At 46.7% G+C, this 25284-nt stretch overlaps 7 protein-coding genes across 7 annotated transcripts; 2 read left to right on the forward strand and 5 right to left on the reverse strand.

Moving 5' to 3' along the window:
- Positions 1-2098: 2098 nt before the first annotated feature.
- Positions 2099-4060, reverse strand: GGS25DRAFT_512426 (scd2/ral3; the record flags this gene model as incomplete). Its single annotated transcript, XM_049262790.1, has 3 exons — positions 2099-3046; positions 3116-3853; positions 3956-4060. The coding sequence occupies 3 exons, from the start codon at positions 4058-4060 to the stop codon at positions 2099-2101; spliced, it is 1791 nt and encodes a 596-aa protein (XP_049121445.1).
- Positions 4061-9345: 5285 nt separating this feature from the next.
- On the reverse strand, positions 9346-10511 carry GGS25DRAFT_470353 (uncharacterized protein; the record flags this gene model as incomplete). The annotated part of the gene is made up of 2 exons (XM_049259233.1): positions 10426-10511; positions 9346-10244 (listed from the first exon to the last, which is right to left on the reverse strand). Coding segments are annotated over exons 1-2 (314 nt in total), but the record flags the coding sequence as incomplete, so codon positions are not given.
- A 794-nt stretch (positions 10512-11305) lies between these two features.
- Positions 11306-13958, reverse strand: GGS25DRAFT_470356 (SAC3/GANP/Nin1/mts3/eIF-3 p25 family-domain-containing protein). Its single transcript, XM_049259234.1, has 3 exons — positions 13606-13958; positions 12290-13544; positions 11306-12234 (listed from the first exon to the last, which is right to left on the reverse strand). The coding sequence occupies exons 1-3, from the start codon at positions 13673-13675 to the stop codon at positions 12021-12023; spliced, it is 1539 nt and encodes a 512-aa protein (XP_049121447.1). The 5' UTR covers positions 13676-13958; the 3' UTR covers positions 11306-12020.
- Positions 13959-14361: 403 nt separating this feature from the next.
- On the forward strand, positions 14362-16853 carry GGS25DRAFT_34515 (Vps36-domain-containing protein). Its single transcript, XM_049257995.1, has 3 exons — positions 14362-14726; positions 14832-14967; positions 15026-16853. The coding sequence occupies exons 1-3, from the start codon at positions 14626-14628 to the stop codon at positions 16700-16702; spliced, it is 1914 nt and encodes a 637-aa protein (XP_049121448.1). The 5' UTR covers positions 14362-14625; the 3' UTR covers positions 16703-16853.
- On the reverse strand, positions 16788-18466 carry GGS25DRAFT_470370 (uncharacterized protein). Its single transcript, XM_049259235.1, has 2 exons — positions 17855-18466; positions 16788-17737 (listed from the first exon to the last, which is right to left on the reverse strand). Exons 1-2 carry the CDS (start codon positions 17980-17982, stop codon positions 17005-17007), a joined length of 861 nt encoding a protein of 286 aa, XP_049121449.1. The 5' UTR covers positions 17983-18466; the 3' UTR covers positions 16788-17004.
- Positions 18467-21031: 2565 nt separating this feature from the next.
- Positions 21032-21379, forward strand: GGS25DRAFT_470375 (uncharacterized protein). Its single transcript, XM_049259236.1, has one exon. The coding sequence runs from the start codon at positions 21089-21091 to the stop codon at positions 21320-21322; it is 234 nt and encodes a 77-aa protein (XP_049121450.1). The 5' UTR covers positions 21032-21088; the 3' UTR covers positions 21323-21379.
- Positions 21380-22116: 737 nt separating this feature from the next.
- Positions 22117-25179, reverse strand: GGS25DRAFT_470377 (uncharacterized protein). The gene is made up of 4 exons (XM_049259237.1): positions 24548-25179; positions 24389-24495; positions 23051-24335; positions 22117-22890 (listed from the first exon to the last, which is right to left on the reverse strand). Exons 1-4 carry the CDS (start codon positions 24836-24838, stop codon positions 22411-22413), a joined length of 2163 nt encoding a protein of 720 aa, XP_049121451.1. The 5' UTR covers positions 24839-25179; the 3' UTR covers positions 22117-22410.
- Positions 25180-25284: the final 105 nt, after the last annotated feature.

Raw genomic sequence — 25284 nt, forward strand, 5'->3', positions numbered from 1 at the left:
AGTTCTTATTTTTTTATTTTATTTTTTACCTAGTTACTAGGTACTAGGTAGAATGACGATGATGATGTGATGAATTGAATTTTCTCAATTGATTCAATGAAATTCAACGGTCTAATCCTGTAAACGAACTCGACCCGGGTTTTGGTTGTTAAAGGGGGCGAGGGATGTGCTTAGTGAAAGAGGGGAGAAATTGGTTTCAGCGGGTTTTGTGGCTCGGGAGGGTTTTTTTGTGTGCGAAGTGTGCAAGTACTGAGGTACGTTTTGTAAAAATAAGCAAGAGGCAGGGGCCATCTTGCACCTCAGGCCAATCAATAAGTGGAGCCTAAAAAACTGGAAGGGGATAACTTGTTGTCGCCTGTGTGGTCTGTGTCCTTGATTGCATTGAACGACTTTTATGCGTTAAAAGTTCCACATACCCTCTTTACACCGCTTTCTTACTACCTAGCATAAAAATATTGTCATACAAGGGACACATCATCAATAGTTATTGTTTTTGTTTTCATTGTTTGGCCTTTTCAATTTCAAAAAAAGTATTGAATATCTATATCAAATAATTAACATCTATCCAAGATAGTCGCCTAGGTAGCTACGTATCCAAGTATCTAATATAGATATTCATTACGCAAGCCGGACGAGACAGACTGCATATCCATTCTATCTAACTATCATTAGGCACATGTGCATTTATCGCGTCGCACTGCATATACCTACTAGGTAGCTACACACCATATCGACTGACCAGCTTCAAGGAAATCAATATATGTACATAAATAGCTAGGCATAGCTACCTACCTACCTAGATATACAATTAAGCAAGGAGCAGGGGAATTTCTCATACACGTCCATTCTAAATATACCGCCTACCTAGGTATTCGCTTCAAGGTTTAATATTGCACATCCATGAACAGCTCGTTAGTAACTTATAGTCTTTAAGCAATAATGCCTACCTACATACCTACATGAGCGAGGAGGTAGGTATGTACCGAGTCGTTCATGTATCGAAAGTCCAGACTCGTCAAGAAAAGGAGACGGATCTTACTTACGAGCCGTCGCATTAGATAACAGTAGCAGTACTCGGGTTCATCAGCAAGAGACTCGAACATGAGGCACCTACCTACTACTTGATTTCATGTCATGTCACATCAATACAAAAAGACAGCAAAAATAAGCTTCAGTCAACATTCCATTTCATTCCCCTTGACAACGATATAGCTGAGATATCATGAGCTACCAGAAACCGTACCAAGGTGTGTTACGTTGTTTTGCTGGTCCCCAAACCCTACTCCGCTGGATTTATTCCAGTCTTTCCATCTAACATGGTTACGGGCATCTACCCCAAGCCCCATCTACTCGCCTCAAGGGTCGAAGCCTTGAAAGCAAACATCCTCAAGTGCTCGGGGTTGTCGTTTGATCCCCACTGGACGCCACTGAGCCGCCCAAAAGTTGAATCGTATGTTATGTTCCATCATCCCAACTCATCATTCGTCCACGCACTCATCACCCAGTAAATAGATAACTTTAGAAGAATGTGACAAAAAAGCTAGCAAGCTTGAATGTAGAAGAAAAGAAGAAAAAAAAAAGCCAGGACAAAAAAATCGGCCCATTTAAAGAAATCAAACCCCGTATTCGCGCCAGACCGTAAGGTATACCGTATAAGAATTTGCTAGGATGTCCATGAATGCCATTTTCGACCCGGCCTAGTGTTAGAAAGATTTCGAAGACCTCAGAAGAAGAGAAGAAATGCCAGTGCAGACAAAGGATCTAGAGCATGGCGGAGAAGAAACGACATGGGATAATCGCACAAGAGTAACCCATCCTGGCGGCTCTAGTAGCTTTTAAGCCATCGATATCTACTATATCAAAACACTACCTTAATGAGCGCGCGTGCCGATGGACAACGCTGCACCAGCTGCCACTATGTACTAGATGAGGCAGCATAGTGACGGCTCAGGCGAAAAGAACTGTATTTGCCAAAAGGTATGGGCCAGGGCAGACATTTCGGAAGTAGCTATGGCTTCGGCGATGCAAATGCTAAAGAACGAAAGGTATAAAGGGTATATTGCATACGGAAATTAGGGGTATCGTGTTCCTTGGTGCTCTATACTTGATCAACGAAAACGACAAGCTTCTCATTGTGCTCCAGGGCATAATTAAGGTCGTTGTTGCTCAGTAGGCTGAGCTTATCGCCACTCTGCTCGTCTCGGTAGGAAAGTTGAATTTGGTCTGCGCCGGACACTTTGGTCCGTTCCTTAATTCTTTCGAATAGTTGCTGGAAGTTAATATCGGAGGGCACGCGGATTAGGAACGTATCGTCGTTGAAGTGTAGTTTGACCTTGAAAGACTGCTGTCCTTGGGTCATCCCTGGCGATAATGATGTCTGTGACGGCTGGGAAAGCGACGACGCTTGCCGGGTCATCTGCGATTGCCCGTTCTGCATCTGTCTAGGGGCCGCTGATAATCCTGAATATCCGTTTCCGTTAAGATTGTTCCTAGAGGACTGTCGAGAATTGCCATCCCTAGGCGAATCGACAGAAGAACGTGACCCGCCAGATAGTCTATATTCGTCTCCATTAGAAGGAGGGTCAATCTCGTAGTCGCCTTCCCGTGGCGCAAAAAATTGCTTTACCAGATTACATTTGGAGATATATGGCGGCTGTCCTAATAAATTCTTCACATATGCATCTAGATTATGCAATCGCGCCTCCGTGATCGCATCGGTCACGTAATTAACGGGGCCGGGCATATACGGTAGCGTCCGCTTCTGAGTTCCCGTATTACCAGCCTCGGCCGGGAATTCCGTGAGAAGGGCAATTTGAAAGTCATAAAAATCTTCGTAATAGCGCGAAAGCTCCCAGTGTCGGCCATCTTCCAGAGTTGCCTCGATTACGAACCAATATTTCTCTTCGGCAAAGCAGTATCGTGGTATACGAGCCGAAATAGGGGCATATAACTGTGAGGTAGATTTGGAGGCATATTGGTTCTGTTGCATCGTATTTCGCTGCTGCTGCTGCTGTTGCTGGGTCTGTTGTTGGTATCCGCTGAATTGCTGTTGCTAGAAATTTCAGGTTAGCCTATGCCAATTTGCAAGCAGGGTCAGTGATTAACGTTGGCTTACCGGCGAAGTGCTCTGCTGCTGGCTCTGGCGCATTCCACCTTGTTGAATGCTCATGCGCTCCATGCCTTGTTCCAAACCTGGGTGCTGACCTCCCTCGAATTTGCCTAACGTGATGCTACTATTCTTGTAATCGGCCGCCATTTTCTTCCATTCTTCCACCTTTGGTATTCCAGCTCGTCTCACAGCATCCTGGGGATTCGGTACGGCTGTATTGGTTGACATATCTCGAATTTCCACAAACGAGACAGGAATAAGACCGGGACCACCAAGGCGACCAATTGGCTTCGCAACAAACCATTCTGGGTTAGATTGCGCGATCACAATGATCGCCTCACCGGCTTTCGCTTCCAGCTCGTCGGCCCTCTCTGCCTCGAAGTCGTACATGACTATCCCATACACCATGGCGCCATTCTTGCTAACCGACTTAGAGCTACGGTGACTAAGTGCTGGAGTTGCGGGGACAGTTGATGTGTTAGTCTCGGAGAAGCCGGAATCGTGATCATCCTTCTTGGGTGCTAATGGATGGCCGGGGTCAGATTGGCCACTGTCCCTTTCGGTACGTCCAAGAGCTTGGAAGAATGCTACCGGAACAAGACCGCGAGCATCAGGAAGAGCTGGATTGCAGGCTTCGTACCAGTCGGAATCATCTTCGCGGCCAATAACATGGAAAAAATCGCCGCGAGAGAAACTTAATTCCTGATCGGATGTCGCTTCATAATCGTAGAGAGCTCGAATAACCTGCGAATGTCTCGGGCATTAGCATCGCACCATATGTGATGAAAAGCGGGTCAAGTTGACCGAGAACCAGAAATACAACACCGAAAGACACAGAACACTGACCTTTTTCGGGGGAACGATAGCGACGGCGGATTTAGGTGCGATAGACACCTGAGGTTTATCCTTGTCGCCTTTAATAGATCTTCTGAGGGCCTGTATAGTGCGCATAATATTAGCAAGAGTATCACCGGCTGTGACCTGGTCGCGATTGAAATGGGTTCGCGACATTGTTGCGACTGGTGTGTATAGACATGTTTCTTGAAAAAAGCAAAGAGTAACAGTGGAGCGATTCAAGACAAATGGAAGAGGGGGCTCCTAGGTTTAATGGCGCACCTTCATTGTTGTACAGATTCGGAAGTTTGTGGGTTAAATGATATCAGGTGAGAAGGAAGCGGAGGCGCGAAAGAGGATTCCAAAGAGGAGCGGGCGCAGGGCCAGAAACGGCAGACTGACTATCCCCGAGGCTCAGGCACGGCTACACCAAGGCAGCGGTACTTGGCGGTCCTGTTCAACGGCAGGTCTGGATCAGTGCGACAACGTGTGCGATGGGCGCGAAGCGAAGAAGAAGAAAAAGTTGAGGTCGTCGTTGGAGTTTAGGCGACAAGATAAAACGTTCGAAGTCGAATGGAGGTGTGTCAAGGTGAGACTTTTCGGGGGAGGAAGCAAATGAGGATAAAAATAATAATCGTAATTTCCAAGCTTTGGCCCTTTCTCTCTCTCACTCTCACTCTCTTTCTTTTCTCAAACAGCCCTTGTCAACCAAATAACAAGTCGATAGAAGGAAAAAAAAAAGTAATGGCGATTGTCTCCTTTTTCTAGACCGAAAATGGTAGCCAACAGTACTATCGACCTTATAAGCGTCCCTTCTTGAATACTCAGTGTTTCCTTTCAATGTTCTTCTAGCACTCGTTCCTTTCCTTTATTCACTCCTAACGCAGCCACGATTATGTCGGGTATCAATTGTCTTAGCGGAGCGGATACGTAGATATAGTAACGAAGACACAGACTTGTCCGCTTCCAGATTAACAAGTGGTAATGGTATGGTGTTCTAGTCGCCAATGTAATGGTCGCCTTATCGTCCTAGGTGTCGATGGTAGGAGTACTGTGTAGTTTTTCGACGGGGTCTTAAGAGATTGGGGGAGGTCAGAAGGAACAAAGGATGGAGTGGTGGGAAAGGGACTAGAGGGACCAGAGGGACCAGAGGGACTAGACTGGTTGACTTTTTTGCAGCGACTGATTGCGCTTTACCAGGATTGGGGGGGGGACATGGATGACTGGCTTAGAGAAGAGGGTGGAAACTGTCCAGAAAAAGTGGGATAAATTGAGTTGGGTGTTAGTGGATTGGCAGAGTACCTACTTTACTCCATGGGTATGTGCGTCCTGGGGTTACGAGTGGTCCTTTCCCTCGATGGAGACGCCCCTGCTTTGCATTGCTCACAACACCTGAACCAAACTGAACCAAACTGAGCCAAACCGAGCCAAACTGAACCAAAATGCTGGCAGGAATGCTACTATGTATGTACACTATGTAGGCAGGTACATACAATTATTGATGTGCTCTGCTTTTTTGGGGATGGGACTACCAGACCTGGATAGGTACTCCAATGTTATCAGTACATATCCATGTAGGTACGTACATAAAGTACATACATAATCCGATACTGTTAATACGTACATGTACATCAATTGTACATAGGGCGGGGTGTTTTCAAGGACATTGAACATCAATTGAAGAACATGAAGAGAAAAAAAGATCCGATTGACAGGGGGATGATTGCTTGACGACAGCATTGGCCATTAAAGCGATCCATAACTTGAAAAAAAAAACGTGGACAAAAGTGGGAAACGCTTATGGATATACATAGTAACAGTACGTCTAAAAACACTACAACTATTTTCTAAAAACACTACACTTTCCTATTTGAGTCTAGTAATTACATGCGACACTCCACCACCTAATTTCATAACGTTTTTATCCAACTATATAATTTAAGAGTTTTGCTATATGCACTACCATCAGGTACGGTACATGCCCTAAATCTTCAAATCCGGGCCTAATCTAGCGCCTCTAACGGCCCCAGCTACCCACATCAATTCAATCCATATAACCTTTCAACCATATATCGCAGCACGATGCAACCGGAATCAATTGAAAGCGCATTTAATTACCGATTGATTGATGTAGGTCTCAAATTGAGGCGATGGGTGGTCGCTGAGCTATTCAAGCAAAAAGGTGGCAGTCCGGGCGTCACGTGACTACCTTTAGAGCCACACTAAGAGCTGTTAGAGCCACGCTAAGGCCCTTAGAGCCGCCTAAAGCCCCTGGGGTTACGCTAAGTAGTATCACGTGACCTCCCACGATACATTTACACGATACATTTACCACAATAACTTTTCAACCACATATTGCCTCAGTTCGAGACCTGTACCAATCAATTGGCAATTGAATTACCATTCAATTGAACCCGGGTGCATCCTGGTGCGACATGTGGTTGGAAAGTTATTCAGGGTTGAAACTATTCAATAAGGTTTGGGTCTAAGGGCTCCAAGGGCGCTAAGGGCCCATAGTGTGGCTCTAAGGGTGATCACGTGCCTCCCGTTCCGCCACCTATTTACTTGAATAACTTTGCGACCACGCATCGCTTCAATCTGAGACCTATATCAATCAATTGGCAACCGGATTCTCTTTCAATTGAATCTGGTTGCATCGTGATGCGACATATGGCTGAAGAGTTATTTGGATGGATGGGATGGATGGGTTGGACGGGCCCTGGCTTTTAAGGTTTAGTGGACTTATGGGATGTACAATACTTAATGGTAGTGCACATAGCAAAACTCTTAAATTATGTAGTTGGATAAAAACGTTATGAAATTAGGTGGTGGAGTGTCGCATGTAATTACTAGACTCAAATAGGAAAGTGTAGTGTTTTTAGAAAATAGTTGTAGTGTTTTTAGACGTACTGACATAGTAAAGCAGCAGCATTGTCTAGTATGGTAACCTAGCTGGTTAGGTACTAACCGTAGGGAGGAAAGAAGGAATCAATAAGGCCAGACCAATGGAAAACATTGAATCTTCAATCAATTAATGATACCTAGGGTATGTAAAGTATGCAAATAAAGGTCACTATAACTAAGCAAAAGTGATCATGGCATGACATGGATGCCAATATAAGACACATCATTAATGTGTACTGTGATCTAAGTTCAGCAGCCCGCCTGTTATTCAAATGCAGTTGAACATAGAGGCAATTATTAGCGCTCCTTGCAACCGCTCAGACATGTTGGTATGCACTAATTGAGTAGTCAGTTACTTAAATATTTTAGAACATTGAATTTTAGAATATCACCTTGAAGATTAAAGTACTGGCTAACCTATGTATGTAGTTAGCCCCTCTAAAGTTCAACGTCAGTGCCAGCTAGGACCTGCTGCTAGGTACTACAGTCTACTAGGTAGGTATAATGCTGTACCTAGTATTGTACCTACCTAAAACTTAGGTAGACTTCAAGGTTGCATACCCCTCACCCCACTACCGTCACATTCCGCTTCTCTTCAGTTCATGCTGACAGTATTTATTGCAGGTACAGTAGGTAGTTACTTCATACCTACATGTACCTAAGGTAGGGTACTTGGGGTACTTGTGGTACTTAGGAGAATAAAACAAAAAAGCACGGCTCCAAACAATTTGACAATCAATCTGCTTGATCGACCGACGAGCACATGGGATCGCATTGAATGGTGCCGAATGATCCACATACATTAGGTATATCATTAAAATACCCTACCTACAGTCTACTACATACATCATTGATAGTATGTAATTAGCATCCATGGATGATGATTATCTGCCCTACATCTGGTACGGTACACATGCATCAATGATTTACCAGGTCCCAAGACCAAGTCACTTTGGGCTTCTAGACTCTACCAGACTCTACCTACTTACTACTAGTAGTAGTACTACATTACAATCGGTTACATGTAGCAATCGACTTTATGAAACTTCGAACAGGTTGGGTATACATGGTTAGACCTTGGATAACCAGGAAGCCAAGATCCTCAAGGGCCCTTACCTACGACCCTACTATGACCTACAGGCTGCTAGACTCTAGTTACCTACATACTACTAGGTAATGTAGTAGCACTATCATCAATGATTGTTACATAGTAGAGGCAAACAACTAACCTCAATGGATACAGTGCCCTTCCTCAGGCTTACCAGATTCAAGCAACCATCAAAACCTCCCACGTCAAACAAATGGAATCCCACAACTTTCTGTTAGTGTCAATATCCTGTCAGGGGGGTCTCTCCTTGTGCATATTCCAAGGCCCGGAAAGATCTTTCAAATCATATGCATCTCTTTGACCTCGTACCTTGCAGCTTGCATGGCGACTTACATATGCGTCATCAGATAATACATTTGTGCCTACCTACTGGTCCTACTCGGGTCCTACTGCGTAGTAGGTAGTGGGTACCTCTATGTCAGGAATTCGTTACCGGTGCCGTTTCTACTAATAACGAGTAACGAGTTACAATACATATCAATCTGCATACACAGATTATGTAGATCTCGGGATTACGTGGCAGCTAAGTCACACGATACCTACATGCCCAGGGGCTTTACTTCGTAGGAGAAGACAGAGGGAAAAATAAAGCCAGAAACCAAAAATCAGGAAAGGAGCAAAGAATTGTCTATCGTCAGTCTTGCCAATATATCCTCTATCCTCCTGCGTGGATGGCCGCGCTACTAAAGCATATGCACCTGCAGAGTATGCAGGGAGACCCTGAAACATCCACATTGGAGTCTATTAGCTGACTCGGGTCCTTTACGCGCGGTTCTAGCATTATCCGCGCTTAATAGGCTTCTAACCTACACATGTTCATGTTACCTATTAAGTCTGTGCATACATGTAAGTGCTTACATAGTATGTACAATACAATACAATACAATACAATACTTGCTAACTATGCAGGTAGTAGAGTAGGTACAGTACAACTCGAAGCCACTCTTACCAAGGCTACCTACCTGCTTACATAGTAGTAGTACATGAAAAGACGGCAGGACATTGTGTTGGACGTGATATAAATATCGTCTTTCCTCCTATACCGTTTCACCTAGATTGGTACACATGCGCCTCTTGGAGAAATTGTCGTGCGTTCGCGTAAATCCCGTAGTTTCCGGGGATGCTGTCAGAAGGTTGATATCGAGATACCTATCACACACCACCCAACCTGGAAGATACTGGTCATAAAAAAGAAAGAGAGAGAGATAAAAATCTGCTTGTCAAATGACGTACTTGGCCAACCTGCATGACTGTTCTACTAACGCATAATTGCAATAAGACATCCCTTGTCCGGACCTGATCCGGGTCAAGTCGGTTTATATCCCCGGATACCAAGCTAATAAATACTCATTAGGTACTGGGAACTCAGGGGTATTTGTCAACTGACAATAAATATGTTATGACCTTGGACCTTTATCAAATTTCCCTTCCCGTGACCAAGAATCTTACATAGATATTGTCTGCGTATATACTAGGTACGTAATTTTCCCTCGAGGTGTATATACCGACTCGCGCTTGGGATAGAACAGTTCAGATAGCTACAACGCAACAGATGAAAGGCCACGAACCCCTATATTCCATTTCATTTTATCTAGTGTGCACACCTATATCTATCCTTCATGCTTGATATTTCATGCGTGAAAAGTCCGGATCATCCCTTTCCGAAGCGAAGTGTTAACCATGAAACTGGGCGAAAGGACTGAAACATAATGACGACGTCTAAAAAAGACGGCCCGTCTTCATTAGCATTTCGTAAAAATGCATCATACTTTTTTGTCTGACCTACGTTTTTTTACATACTATCATCTACCTAACCTGGGGACTTCCCGCGCCTTGCATGTGATATACAGTAGCTCATCAGATCAGGCGACACGATATTACACATCAATATTTTCCCCAATATTGACTATGACTATTGTCCAATAAGGGGAAGGAGGGGGGAAACTTTTGATCATTTCTCACCTCACCTCATCTCTCTCACCTTGCCTTCACCTTGCCTTCACCTTGCTTTCTTTTTCTGCCTTACCTAGATGCAACTCCCAAATAGTAACCGACATGAACGCCTAACCCACCCGAACGGTTCAACCTTGCAGCAGCAGTCCTCCCTTCTACTACTACCAGAAACACAAATCCGGGCCTCACCTGAAGTAGCCTCCCCAGATAGGATAGGCAGACAAGAGCACCGAAAAGAAAAGAAAAAAACACAAACCCGATCGAGAAACACGAAGATTCGTATTTGATCCAACCATGTTGCAGAAAATGGGGGTAGGTGGATTGTACATACTCGAGGTAAGTCGAGCCGAACCCTTTTCCATTCCCGCCCCTAATTGAAAAAAAAAAAAAAAAAAAAAGATTGTCTAGAAAAGAAAAATAAAAAAAATAAAAAGGGGGACATGAAGTGATGTGAAAGCTCCACAATCAGATCAGATATCTTGCCCTTGCGTGACCTTCTCTAAACTGGTTACCGTAGAGAGAAAAGAAAGACGCGGACGACCAACCCAACACGACGAAATCGGCCCATTCGCCAGGCGCAAAAAAAAAAAAAAAAAAGTAAAAAGTCCCCCCCCCCCGAGAGCATCAATTCCTTTCTTTGCCTCAAGCCGTGCGACGGTAACCCCTAACCCCCCATCCCCATCACCCGCCCAACTTGCGCGCGCGCTCGTATATACAGTATGTATGTGTGTGCGATGTTAAACAGCTAACCTGCCTACCTACCTACCTAGAAAAGTCGTACACATCGTAAAAGCTGATTAAAACTACTTACCTACCTACCTAACCTAGCGGGGAACGCGACAAGGGAAAGAGGGATAGATAGCACAGCATCTGCATGTCTTAGGTTGGTAAACTCTCCGTCAGCTTCTCGGCAGGGAAAGAGATGTGATACCTACCTACCTACCTACCTACCTAAATCTTGCTGCGACAATGGGAGCTCGAGCCCAAGCCCAAGTAAGTGACCGAGTGAGTGAGTGAGTGAGTGATCTGCCTAGGTAACTCTCCCCTATTCACAAAAAGGAAGGCGGCTGCTGCAGAGGTTACGCGAGAAAAAGAAGAAGGGTAAAATAAAGGAGTCGTGCTGCTTTCATAGATGCTAACCATTCACCTCATACATTGAGGTCAAGGCACCCGCTCTCCCCGTGCGGGCTGAATACCGAGTAGATGCTAGATTCCGATGCCTTGCTGCGTGACTTATGCTCATACTAGACATGAAGGCTGTCTGATGATTCTGATGCTGGATACACACATATAGGTTAATAAGAACTTCGTTTAAAAGGCCATGGTTCAGGAGTTTCGGCAACATACAATCCTGCTGCCACAACAACCCACGAATGAAGATAAAGGAACCATTAAAGCGGCGGCAGTAGGTATATTAATATGCTAAGACTCGAATGTATGATAGTCAGCACCAAGGGCAGGCTTTTCGCAAACTGACCCTTTGGCAAGGCTCTACCTATTCAGTGACTAGCTCTCCAACTACCTGCGGCTGTCTTCTTACGAAGTTACGATAGCCGAGGTAGGCTCCAAGCATGTCAACCCCCTTAATGCCACGATACTGGTTAAGTACTGACTAGGCCACTTGGTCTAGAGTTGCTAAATCCATAGCGTTTTCTGATAGCAAACCGCGCCTGCTATCCAGGCAAACTCCATAACCCCAAACCAGACCTCTCACGCCTAACGCCACCATCGAAACCGGAGTGGCCCCCCTCATCAATGATCCTACCAGCCAGGAAAGCAAAACCGGACCCGATCGCCTGCTGTAAAGGAAAAGTCAATGCATGGGTATTCCGTGAGAAGTGCGCGGTGGGCAACTAAATCGACTGAAAGAAAAAGATATGCATATTTGCATCACGAGATATATACTTGGAAGTTGAGCCAAGTTTTGGTGTCTAGAGTCGTCCATCTTATACGACATATCTCGTCAAGATCAATAATCGGCATGTGTCGAGATGTGAGGGTGTTTACAACGAATAAGATGCGTGGTGACTTGTTGTAATCACTGATACTAGTAATAAAACGTCCCATGCGCCTAACGGACGAGATGAAGGCTTCTGAGGTCTGTACGATGAATCAGATCTGACCTTTCAGATCGACTCTACGGAACGCTTCAGCTCTAGCTGTCTCGAATAGCGTCCCGGCCTTGCCGCTCAGGAAGACAATGCAATCTTGTCGTTCCTGGAGTAGATCTTGACCATCGTGATCGATGATGAACTGCACGGCTTCAACATCAGACTCAAAAGCCAGTTCTTCAGTAATGTAGCGGAGTCTCAACTCCGGCTTAAACCTGTTCATCGTATTAGCAACTAATTTCCCGACAATCAGTGAAGTGGGTAACTTACGCCTTACACATGTTCGCCAATGCAGCCACTCGTTCACGCTTGACAAACATATCCATAAGATATGCTCCCATATTGGGAACGTCGAGGTACAGTTGGAAGAACTTGTGGTAGTTGCCTAGAGCCAGAGCTGAACGCACACTCAAGGCATGCTTTATGGGCCGCTCTTCTTTCTCTGCTGTGGTTAGATCTGCGATGGCGTCGTTCAACGCCGTCCGATTTGCGGTGTGAATGAAATACAAAATACGATACGCCTTGAACTCGATAGAGCTGCCCTTCAGACCGGAATTGTAAAGGGCACGTAGCTGGGTCTGACACTGATTATACTCACCAAGATCCCCCCTCTCCAACGCAATTCGGGCATGGATTTCATAAGCGGAAACGGTTAGGTTATTCTTGATACGCTGCACTGTCAGATCCTGGCGCAGCGACTTAAATTGGTCACAAATATAGTTATAGTTGCCGTCCTTACGCCACTTCTTTTTCAGAAGATCTAGAGTCTGCCATAAGATACGCTCAGGTCGGACATCGGCCGGCTTTGGGGCGGCAGTCAAGCGTAGGTATCGTTTCTCCAAATTTTGGTTCAGTCCAACAATGGGGCCATTTGAGGGCGGAGGGCTAGGAGATCGGTAGGTAGACTGATACCCACCATCACCGCGGCGTTGTCGCTTCTCAACATTCTTCTGGAACTTACTTTTGGCCGAGGAAGGGCTATCCATGGAGGGTTTGGTGATTCGATCTCCTAATGAGAGTGCTTTAGCACTACGCCAAGGTACTGTGATGCCACTGCTTGAATCGGATCCGCTGAGATCTGAAGACTTTCTCTTCTTAGAGTTGGTCGATGCAACGGTAGAAGAAGGAGTAGCTGGCTCAGATACAGTTGAAGGCGTCATGGATTGCATTAAGGCCTGTTGTCGCTCGTTCTTGATCATGACCTGCGGGAGCGGCATGCTGTTCCAGTCCGTGGTGTACATGGTTCGACATTCCTGGGTGTATTGGATAATATGTTTTAGTTTGGCTTCCATTTCGGTGCGGGATACGCTTGGATCTAGGTTGGAAGACTGGAAAGATCGTTGGACATAGCTGCGAACTGAATCTGGCCAATCAAACTTTTGTTGCTGAGATTGCTGATCCGCAGAAGAAGTCATGGAGGTTGCGGGAGGTTGAGTATTAGCAGGGGAAGAGTAGCTATATTGTGGTTGAGTTTGGTATGCTTGACCAAAGCCCTGACGAACCGGGACTGCGGTATAGGCGGTGTCTGTAGAGGACATGAAAGTTAGCATCAAAGTTCAAGTAATAAATGAATATAAGTGACTTACTCATGGCTGTTTGATAAGGATAAGGCTTCGCCTGGGCGCCATTTGATGGCGGGGGTGCTGCCCAAGACATCGTCGTTGCGGTGATGATGAATTTCGGTGGTAGCGTAGGAAGGGTCGGCTTAGTAGTAGTATTAAGGTTAGTAGACGTACGAGCGAGAATTAGGATACTTCAAGAAGAGAAATATCGAAAAATGACATCCAAAGTTATCAATACGACTGGATCAACAAATAGATTCACAGTCGAAATGATGGGAGATGGTGGTTAAGCAAGGCGATTGACCAAAGCGATGATTAAGAGTTAGGGGGAAAAAGGAAGAATTTGTGAAGTGTGGAGGTTTAGAATGTGTGAATTGGGAAGAAAGGAAGAATTAGTGAGGGTAGGGGATATTTCAGGCGGCAGGGCGGTCAAATGCGTGCCAACTGGCTGATTAGAAGCAACCAATAGTTCCAAGATTAATATTTGAATTTACCTAATTGCGTTAGACTGAACCTAATTAGCCTTGATGTGGTTTCGTGAATTATCTGAATCTAATATCCCGAGATTTCGTTTGCAATCAATGCGGGATAAAACGATTTCTTTGATGAACTAAAATGCTGCTGGAATAATAATCCGAAATCTTGTCGAAGTGATGTTGCAATAAACCGAATTATTGTTGTAAGAAAATGGAAAAGCAAAAAAGGCAAGGTAACTAACCTAACCTTAGGTTACATATCTAGGTTAGGGTGCTTTTTGTGCACATTCCAAGCACATGTGCACTTGCCTGCTGTCCAGCTGGGGAAGGAACCCTGGAACCCACATGCCTTCCTATGTGTATTGTACATAGTTATGTTGTATTACGTATTATTTACTAAGGTACCCAAGGCAAGTGCACCTTGAGTTCAAGTTGAACTTCTCTCGGAACTTTCAAAAATATTATCCAAAACTAAAAACTTGTCTTATTCAAATTCACGTTCACGATATTGGTTTGGTAATTACTCCAATATCTCGACCGTCTACTTTTAAATTGAACGACATGACGGATGTTTTTAAAACAAATAGACCTCACCACTGCCCTCAGGCCGTCCTATCTCCCAGACGAAGTACTCCTCTTTGTCCAGGACAACGTGGGGCTCTATGAGGGGTGAGTCTCCTAATATAATTGATTGTGTCTTGTGTCGTCGTTTTTCCTGAGATGTTGTCTTGCCTTTTGAGTTACTAATCCTAATCGCTATATTCACAATTAAAGCAAATACAAACTTCCGAATCAGCAAAATGGACAAGTCTATTTAACATCACATCGAATATGTTATGTCGACAAACAGGAGCCTAGAAAACATTCCGTCGCTCTCGACCTAAAAGATTTGGAGAGATATGATTTCTACGTATGATGATATGTACATTCCCACCAAAGCTGATTTAATCTACTAAGACCTTCCATAGGCAGGATTCCTTAAATCCTCGGCGAAGGTGACACTTATTCCTAAGCCAGCCAAGAAGGGATCTCTCCAATCCAGAGCAGCAGCAGCAACCTCGTCCGGTTCTCGTGATAGTACTGGATCACCTTTGCCAACATCCGATTCCCAATTTCGATCGCCCTCCACAGGCACGCCGCAGCCTAGCTCCGCTACATGGATCTGTACCATATGTAGCTTTCCAAATCCTCTTCCATCCAATTTCGACCCAACGACCGCGAATGCGCATACGCCTTTGCCACCATGCCTAGCGTGCGGTATCAAGCCAGCCTTAACACATATGCTCAAAGCTTCCATTTCAAGTGTGACTAGTAGACAGGTGGCCTCCAACTCGACGCTCCAGTCGCCGTTTCCGCAACCATCTGATGACCTAGGTGGCTTGGAATCAAATTCTACATTACAAGGAGCGAGGACGGAAATAGCAAAATCGGATGGATTCCAATGCCCCCGTTGCACTTTCTTGAACCACCCCTCTCTTCTCTCTTGCGAGATATGCGGAGCGCCATTAATATCTCACGATGTCCCTATGCCGGTAGCATATAACCAACAGAGAACAGACTCGCCGGGGCCAACACTCAACCCAGCCAGTGTCACAGGCCTAGAAAATCCCGAAAGTGTCAAATTGTCTTTTCGGGGTGGAGGGGAAAAGATATTTTATGAGCGGCTCAAGAGCTCCATGACCCAACGTAAATGGCTCCTACGAGAAGCACCCCCTGTTCCTAACGGAGGAAATGGCAACACGTCTACAGACCCGTCATCAAGGGCAGGGACAGGTACTACTCGGAACAAGACTGCTGGTATTGCTGGACTCGAGAAGATGGGCCTAGATCGACGTAGGAATAATGAGTTGGTCATTGGGAGTGCTTTTGAGGATCTGGAGGCCTTGATGGCATCTGCCAAACAAATTGTAGCGCTTGCAGAATCCTTCGCCCGACAAGTCAACGGTGGTACCGAACAAGCGACTTCTGAAGCGAATGCCCTGCTCGCCGAGTCTGCCAGTCAGTTGGGTCTCGTGACTACCAAAGATATTGTCGGCGGTGGAGGTGGGACCGGATCGGAGTCGCTTTATTTATCCGAACTATCCAGAAACCTTGCAGAGTTCCTAACAGATGACGCCAGGGGGGTGCTCAGAAAGGCCGGCGGAATCATCAGTCTGGTAGACCTATGGGCGATGTTCAATCGCGCTCGCGGAGGTGTTGAGCTAGTGAGTCCTAATGACTTTGAAAAGGCTGCGCGTCTATGGGGTAAGTTGAAACTCCCAGTTCGGCTACGCACGTTCAAGAGCGGCGTCATGGTTGTCCAAAGTCGTGACCAAACCGATGAGACTACAATTAAAGCATTACTGGCTTGGCTTCGAGACTTGCATGATATTCCACCAGAGAAAGACGTTACTTGGGACTGGCAAGTGTTCGGTCGCGGTGTTACCGCGCAGGACGCTGCCGAACGGTTTGGATGGAGTATTGGCGTTGCTGAAGAGGAGCTTGAGATGGCTGAAGAGAGGGGTGTTCTCTGTCGCGAGGAAGGTATAGAGGGGCTTAAATTTTGGGAGAACTTTCTTGACACAGGAGAATATCGTAACAAACCGCGACAGGCTACCGAGGCAGATAGAATAGTAGAGGCTCTAAAAGGGGCTGGGTTCCTGTAGTAAGGGATCGAGGCACTGTTTGGTGTCTCATAGAGCATCTATAGGTGCCTTTCTTTGAATATACCATGCCCATTAGGTACAAAGTCGCCCGCCTTCGTGAATTTTACCGATCCCAGCTCTAACCTATCCTCTTCGTTGGCCCCTTGTTGAACCTGGCCATTTTCTATAACTACCTAATTAATGTTACCTTTGGAAACCCGCCCCATATTCTGTTCCTACCTAGCCATCCTTGCAACGCCACGCTATAATACCGTTCTTCACTCAGTGCACACCCATTTTTATCGTAGCCCGCAGCTCAGCAATCAAGCGAGCCTCTCCATAAGATTCCTCCGTACCTTTGTATTCACGGTGCCGCCTACCCCAAACGCCGGGATGATCCGACATATTCTCGCCAGGGTGCTCGAGGCCCAGTTCTTCCGGATCTGCGCCCACCTCGAGCGCCAGCTCGGGTCCCGCGCCAAACCGCTACCCGTGGTGGTGGTGGTGGTGGGGCGGTTATACAGGTCGAGGCCGAGCAGGTGGATGGGCGTGGAGAACAGCTGGACGGCTGCGGGCGCGGCGAACTGCGCGACGGTGGTGCCGCTCAGGTGGTGCTGCAGCGACGAGGACATGCGCTCGGACAGCAGGGGCCCGAGGAGCGGGGGCACGTTGAAGGAGGCGAAGATGGTCAGGCAGTCGCGGAGGGTGAAGAGGAGGTAGCTGGGCAGGGCGACGGGGCGGACGGTGGTGGTGGTGAGGGGCCCGTAGGCGCGCACGTAGAACTGGTCTTTGTAGACGCACAGACCGACGTTGGCGGTGCTCGAGGCGGCGAACTTGGCGGTCCCGGTGGTGATGTGGGAGGCGGGCTGGTTGCGCAAGGTAGAGGTCAGGGTGTCGAGGGTGTTGGCGGTTAGGTAGGTGCCCCCGTACAGCATGAAGATGAGCGCGACGGGCTTGGAGAAGAGGGTGCGGGGTGGGTGCAGGAGGAGCGTGCGGAGAGAGGTTTTGAGGCTCGCGGAGAGGGTGTTCCGGCCTGAGGCGTTCTCCATTATCGCTCTGTTGAATGGGGTGAGATGGGGTGGGGATGTGGTTAGTTTTGCGCGAGGATTAAGAAGAGGGTGGGCATGGGTAGGTAGGTAGGTTACGGTGGATAAGGTAGGGTAGAGTACCTACCTGTCAACGAAGGATATGAAGGGCGCGATAATGGACGCGGCGGACGCGGCGCTGGTAAAGTCGGCACCCAGCCGGAGGCCAAGGTTCTTGGTGTTCCATTCGCGGTGGAGCTCGGTTGACGACGACATGGCAGTTTCCGCCGGGTGTTTTTGGTATTAAGGTAGTATTTTACCTACCTAGATGCCGAGTCGATAGGGGGTGATATGTATGATGGCTGAGCAAAGTTGGATGAGGCTGGAAAAGACCCAGCTACTTCTTAGAAGAAGCTGTAGTCTTTCATCGCGGCTTTGGGGCTTTGGCTTTATCTTGCTTTTTTTTTATTGGAAGCTCGAGTCGGGTCTAGTGTGTCGAAATGTGTATCTCTCTTTCCCTTCTCTTCTACGACTTTAGGTTGTCTGTTTAGCTTTGTTTCCCGATGTCTTATCTTATTTTTATTCTGTTTCCTTTGTCTTTCTAATGATCCCCAAACTAGGGGTCACAGCAGCAAACAAACGGAAACGTGGTGGATACATTGGAAAGGGATGCAGTATGAGGGATTTGAAGATTTGATTATGTTTATAAAATACTATCTAAGTGGCTAAGTGGGTAGTACAATGCAGCTATTAGTACCTATGTCATAAAAGATATGAAGATACCGGTGATGAACGCATCGAAGTAGCTTAGATTGTTAGTGATGGATCCATCCACTTACATCATTCTACATGGGTAGCATGCTCAGTGATCTTCGCTTCGCCCCGAGATCGGGGATATGCAAGATATGAAGCTTGATATATCTCCGAATTTTATGTTTAATAGAATAAATGGAGCACTAGGCACCGTTGATCATTGCACATGTGATTATTACTGGCAGTACAGTAGTTATGGTAGATATGTAATGGAACGGGTTCAGGAGCATTCCCTTACGAGACCTATTATAGTATTGGGCGACCTATGTACCTTTGACATGGATGAACGAGAAAGGTCTTGAATGCTAGGCTGTAACCTGACGCGCCAGAAACCCTTCACTAACAGGAAACACCACATGCCTCCCACTCGCGGCCAAAACGAATAAAATACTCATCACTGAACCACTTGCCGTCTTCCGTGTCTCCTAGAGCCTGGACGAGCCTTCGAAACTCGTTGCATTGTGAAAGGACAAGCCATGCTGACTGAGTGATTCGTATCATAAGGCACTTAGCATCAGGGGTTTGAGAATCATGGGGGAGATGATTGGAGAAATGATGATGATACAGAGAAGAAGAAGTGTGGAGAGAGAAGAAAGGAAGATTTAATAAAGTTAATGCTGACTTTGACACATTGCCATATTGTTCCTATTATAGGTACCTATGTAACCTAATAGAGATGAATTCATCCTTGTGGATCCATTAGTTAGCGTTCCAGAGCACTGGATATCCCCATAATATACCCCTGTAGATCTCCCGTAGATCTCAAGACTAGTAACGCGGGGAGATTCCGTACCCCACTTCAAATAAACTACACACCTACACACGAGCCTACACCTAACCTACATCTAACCTAAGTATAAGCAAGATAATAGTGGAAAGAGTCCAAAAGACCTAAATTTCAAAGAGGAAGGTCTAAGGATCAGACCTCAACCAGAAATGTTCTTAAATACATGGCTACAGCACGTCGCACTTTCCTCTCTGGCGTACCTGCCACTATCTGTACGTATATATCACACAGGTCCTTCCCTGGTGAGATGAGAAAAATAAGCTTTTTACAGATATACCAGTTCTTGTGGAAGGTACGCTAAATATGCATGGATGAAATTTCGGTGTGCTAAAGCACCTGCATGTATTTAACCTTTTGGCTGGAACTAAGGCTCTTTTGAAGTCAGATCTCTTCTCCCAAAGCATACCTAGTATTCCAGCATACTTTCCAGCATACTTTCCAGCATACTTCAATAGAACAAACTCTAACTCCAACTCACTTTCAAATCAGAGGAAAATACCGCTATGCCAGAAACAGATTTATTTTGAGGACAGATCTCTGAAAATGACTGACCACGCTAAATAAAAGTGGGTCCATAGAATAGTATATAAAGGCCGCCTCCCCCCAGATTTCCTTCCATTTCTTCTATTTTATTCCTCACATTTGAGACACATTTGAGCATACGCAATTGATAATTCAGCTGAAAAATCAAGACAACACCCATTATTTCAACTCAAAACAACATCAACGACACGATACAACTTGTATTTCTGTTTCTTACCAACCACTATCAAGATGTTTGGTCGACTCCCACGCTTCAACGCGTCACGCCCTTCGGGCATCGGTTCTGCCGGTGGCGTTCCCTAGAACGTGTACCCATCGGCATGCTCGTTGGGAGGAATCATGGGACGAGTCAAGACATTCGCACGCTGGATCCTGGGTGTTAACGAACGTAAGTTTAACAATGATCTGCAAACCTCTGCTCAAGTGAGACCCAACCATTCTGCTGTAGCCTTCGAACCAGCTCCTCTCTTTTGCATTACGATCGAACCAGCCTCGGTGTCAGACTTGGATCTGCCCGCTACATCGATGTCTGGTGGTATCACTCAACAACCGCCTCCACTGGCTGTATACGGGTCGTATTGTACCAAAGAGAATGTAAAGCCGTCTTCGTATTCTGTCAAGGAGAAAGTAGACCCCCCCTCTTGTTTTGCCGGCGAGACCGTTAAGCAACTTTCGCCTCCACGCAAAATGTTCTGCTCATTCAGTTATGACGACTTCTACCCCATGCCCCCCATCTTTGAGGAATAGTGCGATACTCGAACGACGCGTCAAGGTAAGTAGCTAGTTCGAAGTAATGCCTTCTGCTTTGGCAAGGCTGAGAGATTCTAAGGAATCCTCAAGTTCGGTCCTACCTCTTCTTCTTCAGTCTTGCCTCTTCTGGTTTTCAGCTCTCGGTACAACTCTTTCTAGTCTGTTGCCCCTTCTGGTTCGGCTTAGGTTCCTCTCTGGTTTTCACTGGCCTACTTCGGTTGCCGTTCAGTCGTTGCCAGTTTGGCTTTCCTCGCTCGCTACACTAACCTAAGTCCCTCGTTTACCTACACTAACCCAAGTCCTTCGTTTGTCTATACTCACCCAGGTCCCTCGTTTGTCTTGCCTTCTTTTTCTTTGAATGTAGGTCACTCGCTCTCTACTTCTCATTTGGTTTTGCTTTCTAGTCTTCCCCTGCCCCAGCGTCCACGGAAGTTTTCAGCGTTGTCACTTTTCAGCGTTGTCCCTTTCCAGCGTTGTCACTTTTCAGCGATGTCCTTTCCAGCGTTGTCACTTTTCAGCGATGTCATTTTCAGCGTTGTCACTTTTCAGCGTTGTACTTTCCAGACCCCAGCGACTTGTTTTCGACTGCTCGTTCTTTGCCTTTTGGTTACTGGCCACAGCGACTTCCGTAGCGTGTTGTTTTTCCCTCGACCTTCTGGCTTTTCCTGGTCGGTCCAGCGTTGTTTTTCCATCACATTCCTTTGGTCCGGCTTCTTGCCATAGCGGTATGTCCCTCGCTCCCCCCTCTACTATTTATTTGATATATGATTGGCCATCTACGGATGACGAAATCGGACTCTGCAACCTCCACGTGGTGTCGTCTGGGCGCGCAATGCGGCTAATGCAGAGACGTTGTCTCGAGTGAGACTGCTATATACTTGATATTTCACAACATAGTAGTTACCTAGTACCTAGTATGACAGCCTTGGGTAGGTACCTGATGGACTTGGCATATATGGCAGGTCTAGGTGGAAGGATGGAAATGGATGGGAGTTTGAGGATTTGAGGGTGCTGGAGTCTGGGTATTTACCTAGGTAGACTTACTATTCATGCTATCAATACAATCAATGTTCATCAATATGCGTACTTCGTACTAACAATGTCTCCATCATGCATGTATCAACGTGGATTCCTACAGTAACGCCTATAGGCACCTAGTTATGTACTCACAGCATGTAACAGTTACTAAGTTATGGACATGTGTCCTGCAAATTCGAAGACGTGGCCTCAATTCAAGGTTTTGTTGGGGGGGTTTTAAAGCACTAGGTATACTTTACTGGCCAAGCCTCCTGGAATATAGCCCTAGAGTACCTATAGTGCCCATTAGCCATGAATTATGATAGTAACTTTATAGTGCTCTGTCTACTAAGGCTCAGGGAGCTTGTCACTATATCTCAGCTAGCTTAGTGCATCCATTAGTAGATATTCTACGAACTGGGGTCCTTCGCTGCCGTAATCTGATCAATAGGTATAGTTATGGGTGAATGAGTCAAACAACCAATTAACCTAACCTAACCTAGGTATGTAAGCATGTGAGTTACACGATATATTATGTATGTACCTATGTGGCCTACCATCTCCTAGGTTAAATAGGTGGTGGATGGAGAATGGCAAATTAGGTACTCAGGTACTCAGGTACTCAGGTAGGCAGGTAGGTAAGGTAGATAGATGAGGATACATAAGCCACAACAAATCCATCCATCCATCCACAACCGCATCTGTATATAATAGCCCATCCTCTCCCTCTCTCCTTTCCTTCCCTCCCTCTCTCTCTCCCTCTTCTCCCCAATAACACAATACGCCACACGACCTCAGAACCCCCCAGTACCCTGAACCCTCTTCACAGCGCCCAGAAAGCCCTTCGCCCAACCGAAGTGACCGGGGTCAACACCAGTGGCGCCCTGTACCTCCTCGCCCAGGGCGTCCCTCCATACACCGTCGTCGGGGCCGACGGCACCGTAGGATTGGGTGTTCTGGTTGCGGCGGAGGAGGGCGTCGACCCAGGCGCGGCAGACGGCGGGGGGCAGGTCAAGGAGGACGTTGGCCTCTTGGCTGTGGAACCAACTCTGGGTGTCCTGGTTCCCGTTGCCGACGACGGCGACGCGGGCATCGGCGACTAGAAGCTTGATGTGACAGCTGCGGAGCTTCTTGATGGCCGGGAGCGGCTCGGACTGGTCCTTGGAGGTGTACCAGTGCCAGTGCAGGTGAGGGCGCGCGGGCTTGGTTAAGGAGGCGTGGAGGTGCGATGCGATGGCTTCGTTGTGGCCGCCTTGGAAGGGAAGCATTTCGCCCTGTTGGGGGTGGTGAGTATGTTAGTTTAGTTGGGTATTGTGGCTGTATAAATAGGTACCGGGTAAGTAGGCAGGTATGTGGCATATGTATGATGAAGAGACTGCGTGATAGTACCCAGGTATGGACAATACTTGGCAAAAGTAAATAGACACAACTTACCGAGTCGTTATACCCAAGACACACATAACAATACACGTCAACGCCTCGTTCGCATGCCTCGAGTATAGCTGGGATCAGAGGCTCTGCGTTGAGAGTCGGGGTTTGTATGAAGACACTCTCGCGCGCATTTCGCATCGCTGACAGCCAAGCGGCATTCTGTGGGTTCGCCACGGAAGCGTGATTAGGGGTGCCGTATGGTGCTCGGCAGACAAGCGCCATGGGGAAGGGTTCGTGTGCTGGGTGCGGAACGTACGGTGTCATCTCGTCTCGTGGATCACATGGGGGTGCGTTACCCTCGAAGCCTTTGTTGACGGTGTGGTTGAGGTGCCGTGACACGGCTTGCACACTGGTTTCGCCTGGTTTGGGGATGAGAGATGCTTGGACGCGTTGAACTTCTCCTGCAAGCGTGTCATCGTAGTGAGGGTCCTCTGTAGTATGTTCCGGAAGAGTGTGTGTCATGGTTTCGAGATCGCGTTCTGAATGATCATCCTCATTTCCGTTTCCATTTCCATTTCCATTGGTAACTATATCATTGCTAACCGGGGGCTTTGAATTACCAGAACTTCCAATGTCTGACGCATTTGATTTGCTATCTTGACTTGACCACCTTTTTAGTTGACCCCCCCAAAGGGCTTCCAGACCGTAGGCCCTTCCTTTCGGTATCTTATTGCCGTCGACTATCGCAGTGTAACCATTGATGGCTCCTTCTGGACTAAATATGCTAGCATGGCTCTCATCGAAACTTACGCTTCCGCTCACATTCCCAGCCGCAGGTGAATCAAGTTTTGGCAGTGGTGGCTCAAATTGTTTGTGCCAGCTCAGGAGCGCCATGTCATACATGGAATCCACGACCGGGCCCTCCAGTTGCACCATCATCTCGAGGTTGTCATTGTCCTGGATGTTATTGCTTTGCAAGACGGCTATACTGCGGTCCACGATCATGTATTTGGCATGGAACGTTCCTAGCAGCGCGCGATGGTAGTTTATGACTTGCAGATCCACATTTGGAATGTCGTGCGAAGACGGCAGACCGACCGCCGCGCCTGTATACTCGGTCTCGGGGACCTGGCAGTGAGGCTCGAACAACTGCTTCGGACTTCCTCGATCATATATGATCTTTATCACGATCTTGACCCCTCGTTCACCAGCGCGGCGTGACAGTTCTCTTATCGCATTTGTGATGTATTTAGAGGCGACCCCGTTCTGCCAGAAGTTGGTTGCAAGAAACACCTCCTTTTCGGCCCGAACGATGAGGTTGGACATGTGTCTCACGATGTCAGGGATGCTCCATGGAGAGTTAGGACTTGGCTACCAAAATGTGGTTGCATGCGTACTTACACGGACATGATGGTTAGGGGCATGGTTCCGCTAGTACCCATCAGCGAAGGGCTCACCATGCCGCAAGCGAGGTCATCTTCCAATGTACACAGCGCATCATGATAAATCTTGCACAGTTAGTATGTGTTAAAAGAATACACGGAACGTTCCAACACTAACTCGGAGGAATAAATCACTGGGTTCTTGCGGACCCCATCTCCCGCAGTCTTTGGCCCTCTCGAGATCATTAGGATGGAGAGAATCCTTCCCGATTTCGCGGAATTCCCCTTTGGAATGGCGTTCACACTCATGGTGAGCGAAGAGCTTCCTCCATGCTTCACTAGGAGCCAAGGAGGGATCTTCAGCTAGAGCGGATGAGACGGTCTTGGATGGCTGGCAAAGAGCGCGTAAGCGTTTACTAATTCTATAAGGCGAATCGTATGGCAGATCGGATTCTTGAGTCACAGGCATAACTGGTTATGGTAGGTAATGGTAGATAAATGGTATGTAGTATACACTGCTGCTCATGTCCTCAAAATAAGACAATAATACGCAGGACTAGCAGAAGAGGAGAGAAATCATCCGGGTTTCGAACAAGCTAGCATCCAAGTCATGAGCCATGACAAGTTTAAGCTCAAGATATTTGAGGGATTTTGCATATTATTAATTATTATTGTTATTATAATTAGTATTTCAATATTAGACTTGTTCCTTGAGAATTCAAGGTTTGAAACAAGTCGTGCAGACAGCGGCCAGCCTATGATGCCAAGACTTGCGAATAAGTCAGCCTCTGGAGGATAGAGAGAGCAGGGATAAGGGGGGACAGAGAGGAACTGGCAGCAGTGGCTAGGACGAATGCAGTTAACTTTGAATGATAAAAAGAGACTGGGGTAATTGTACGGGCACCATGACGCAAC

The sequence above is a fragment of the Hypoxylon fragiforme genome (assembly GCF_022984875.1).
Source record: "Hypoxylon fragiforme strain CBS 206.31 chromosome Unknown GGS25scaffold_1, whole genome shotgun sequence".
In the NCBI taxonomy this organism is placed as follows: domain Eukaryota; kingdom Fungi; phylum Ascomycota; class Sordariomycetes; order Xylariales; family Hypoxylaceae; genus Hypoxylon; species Hypoxylon fragiforme.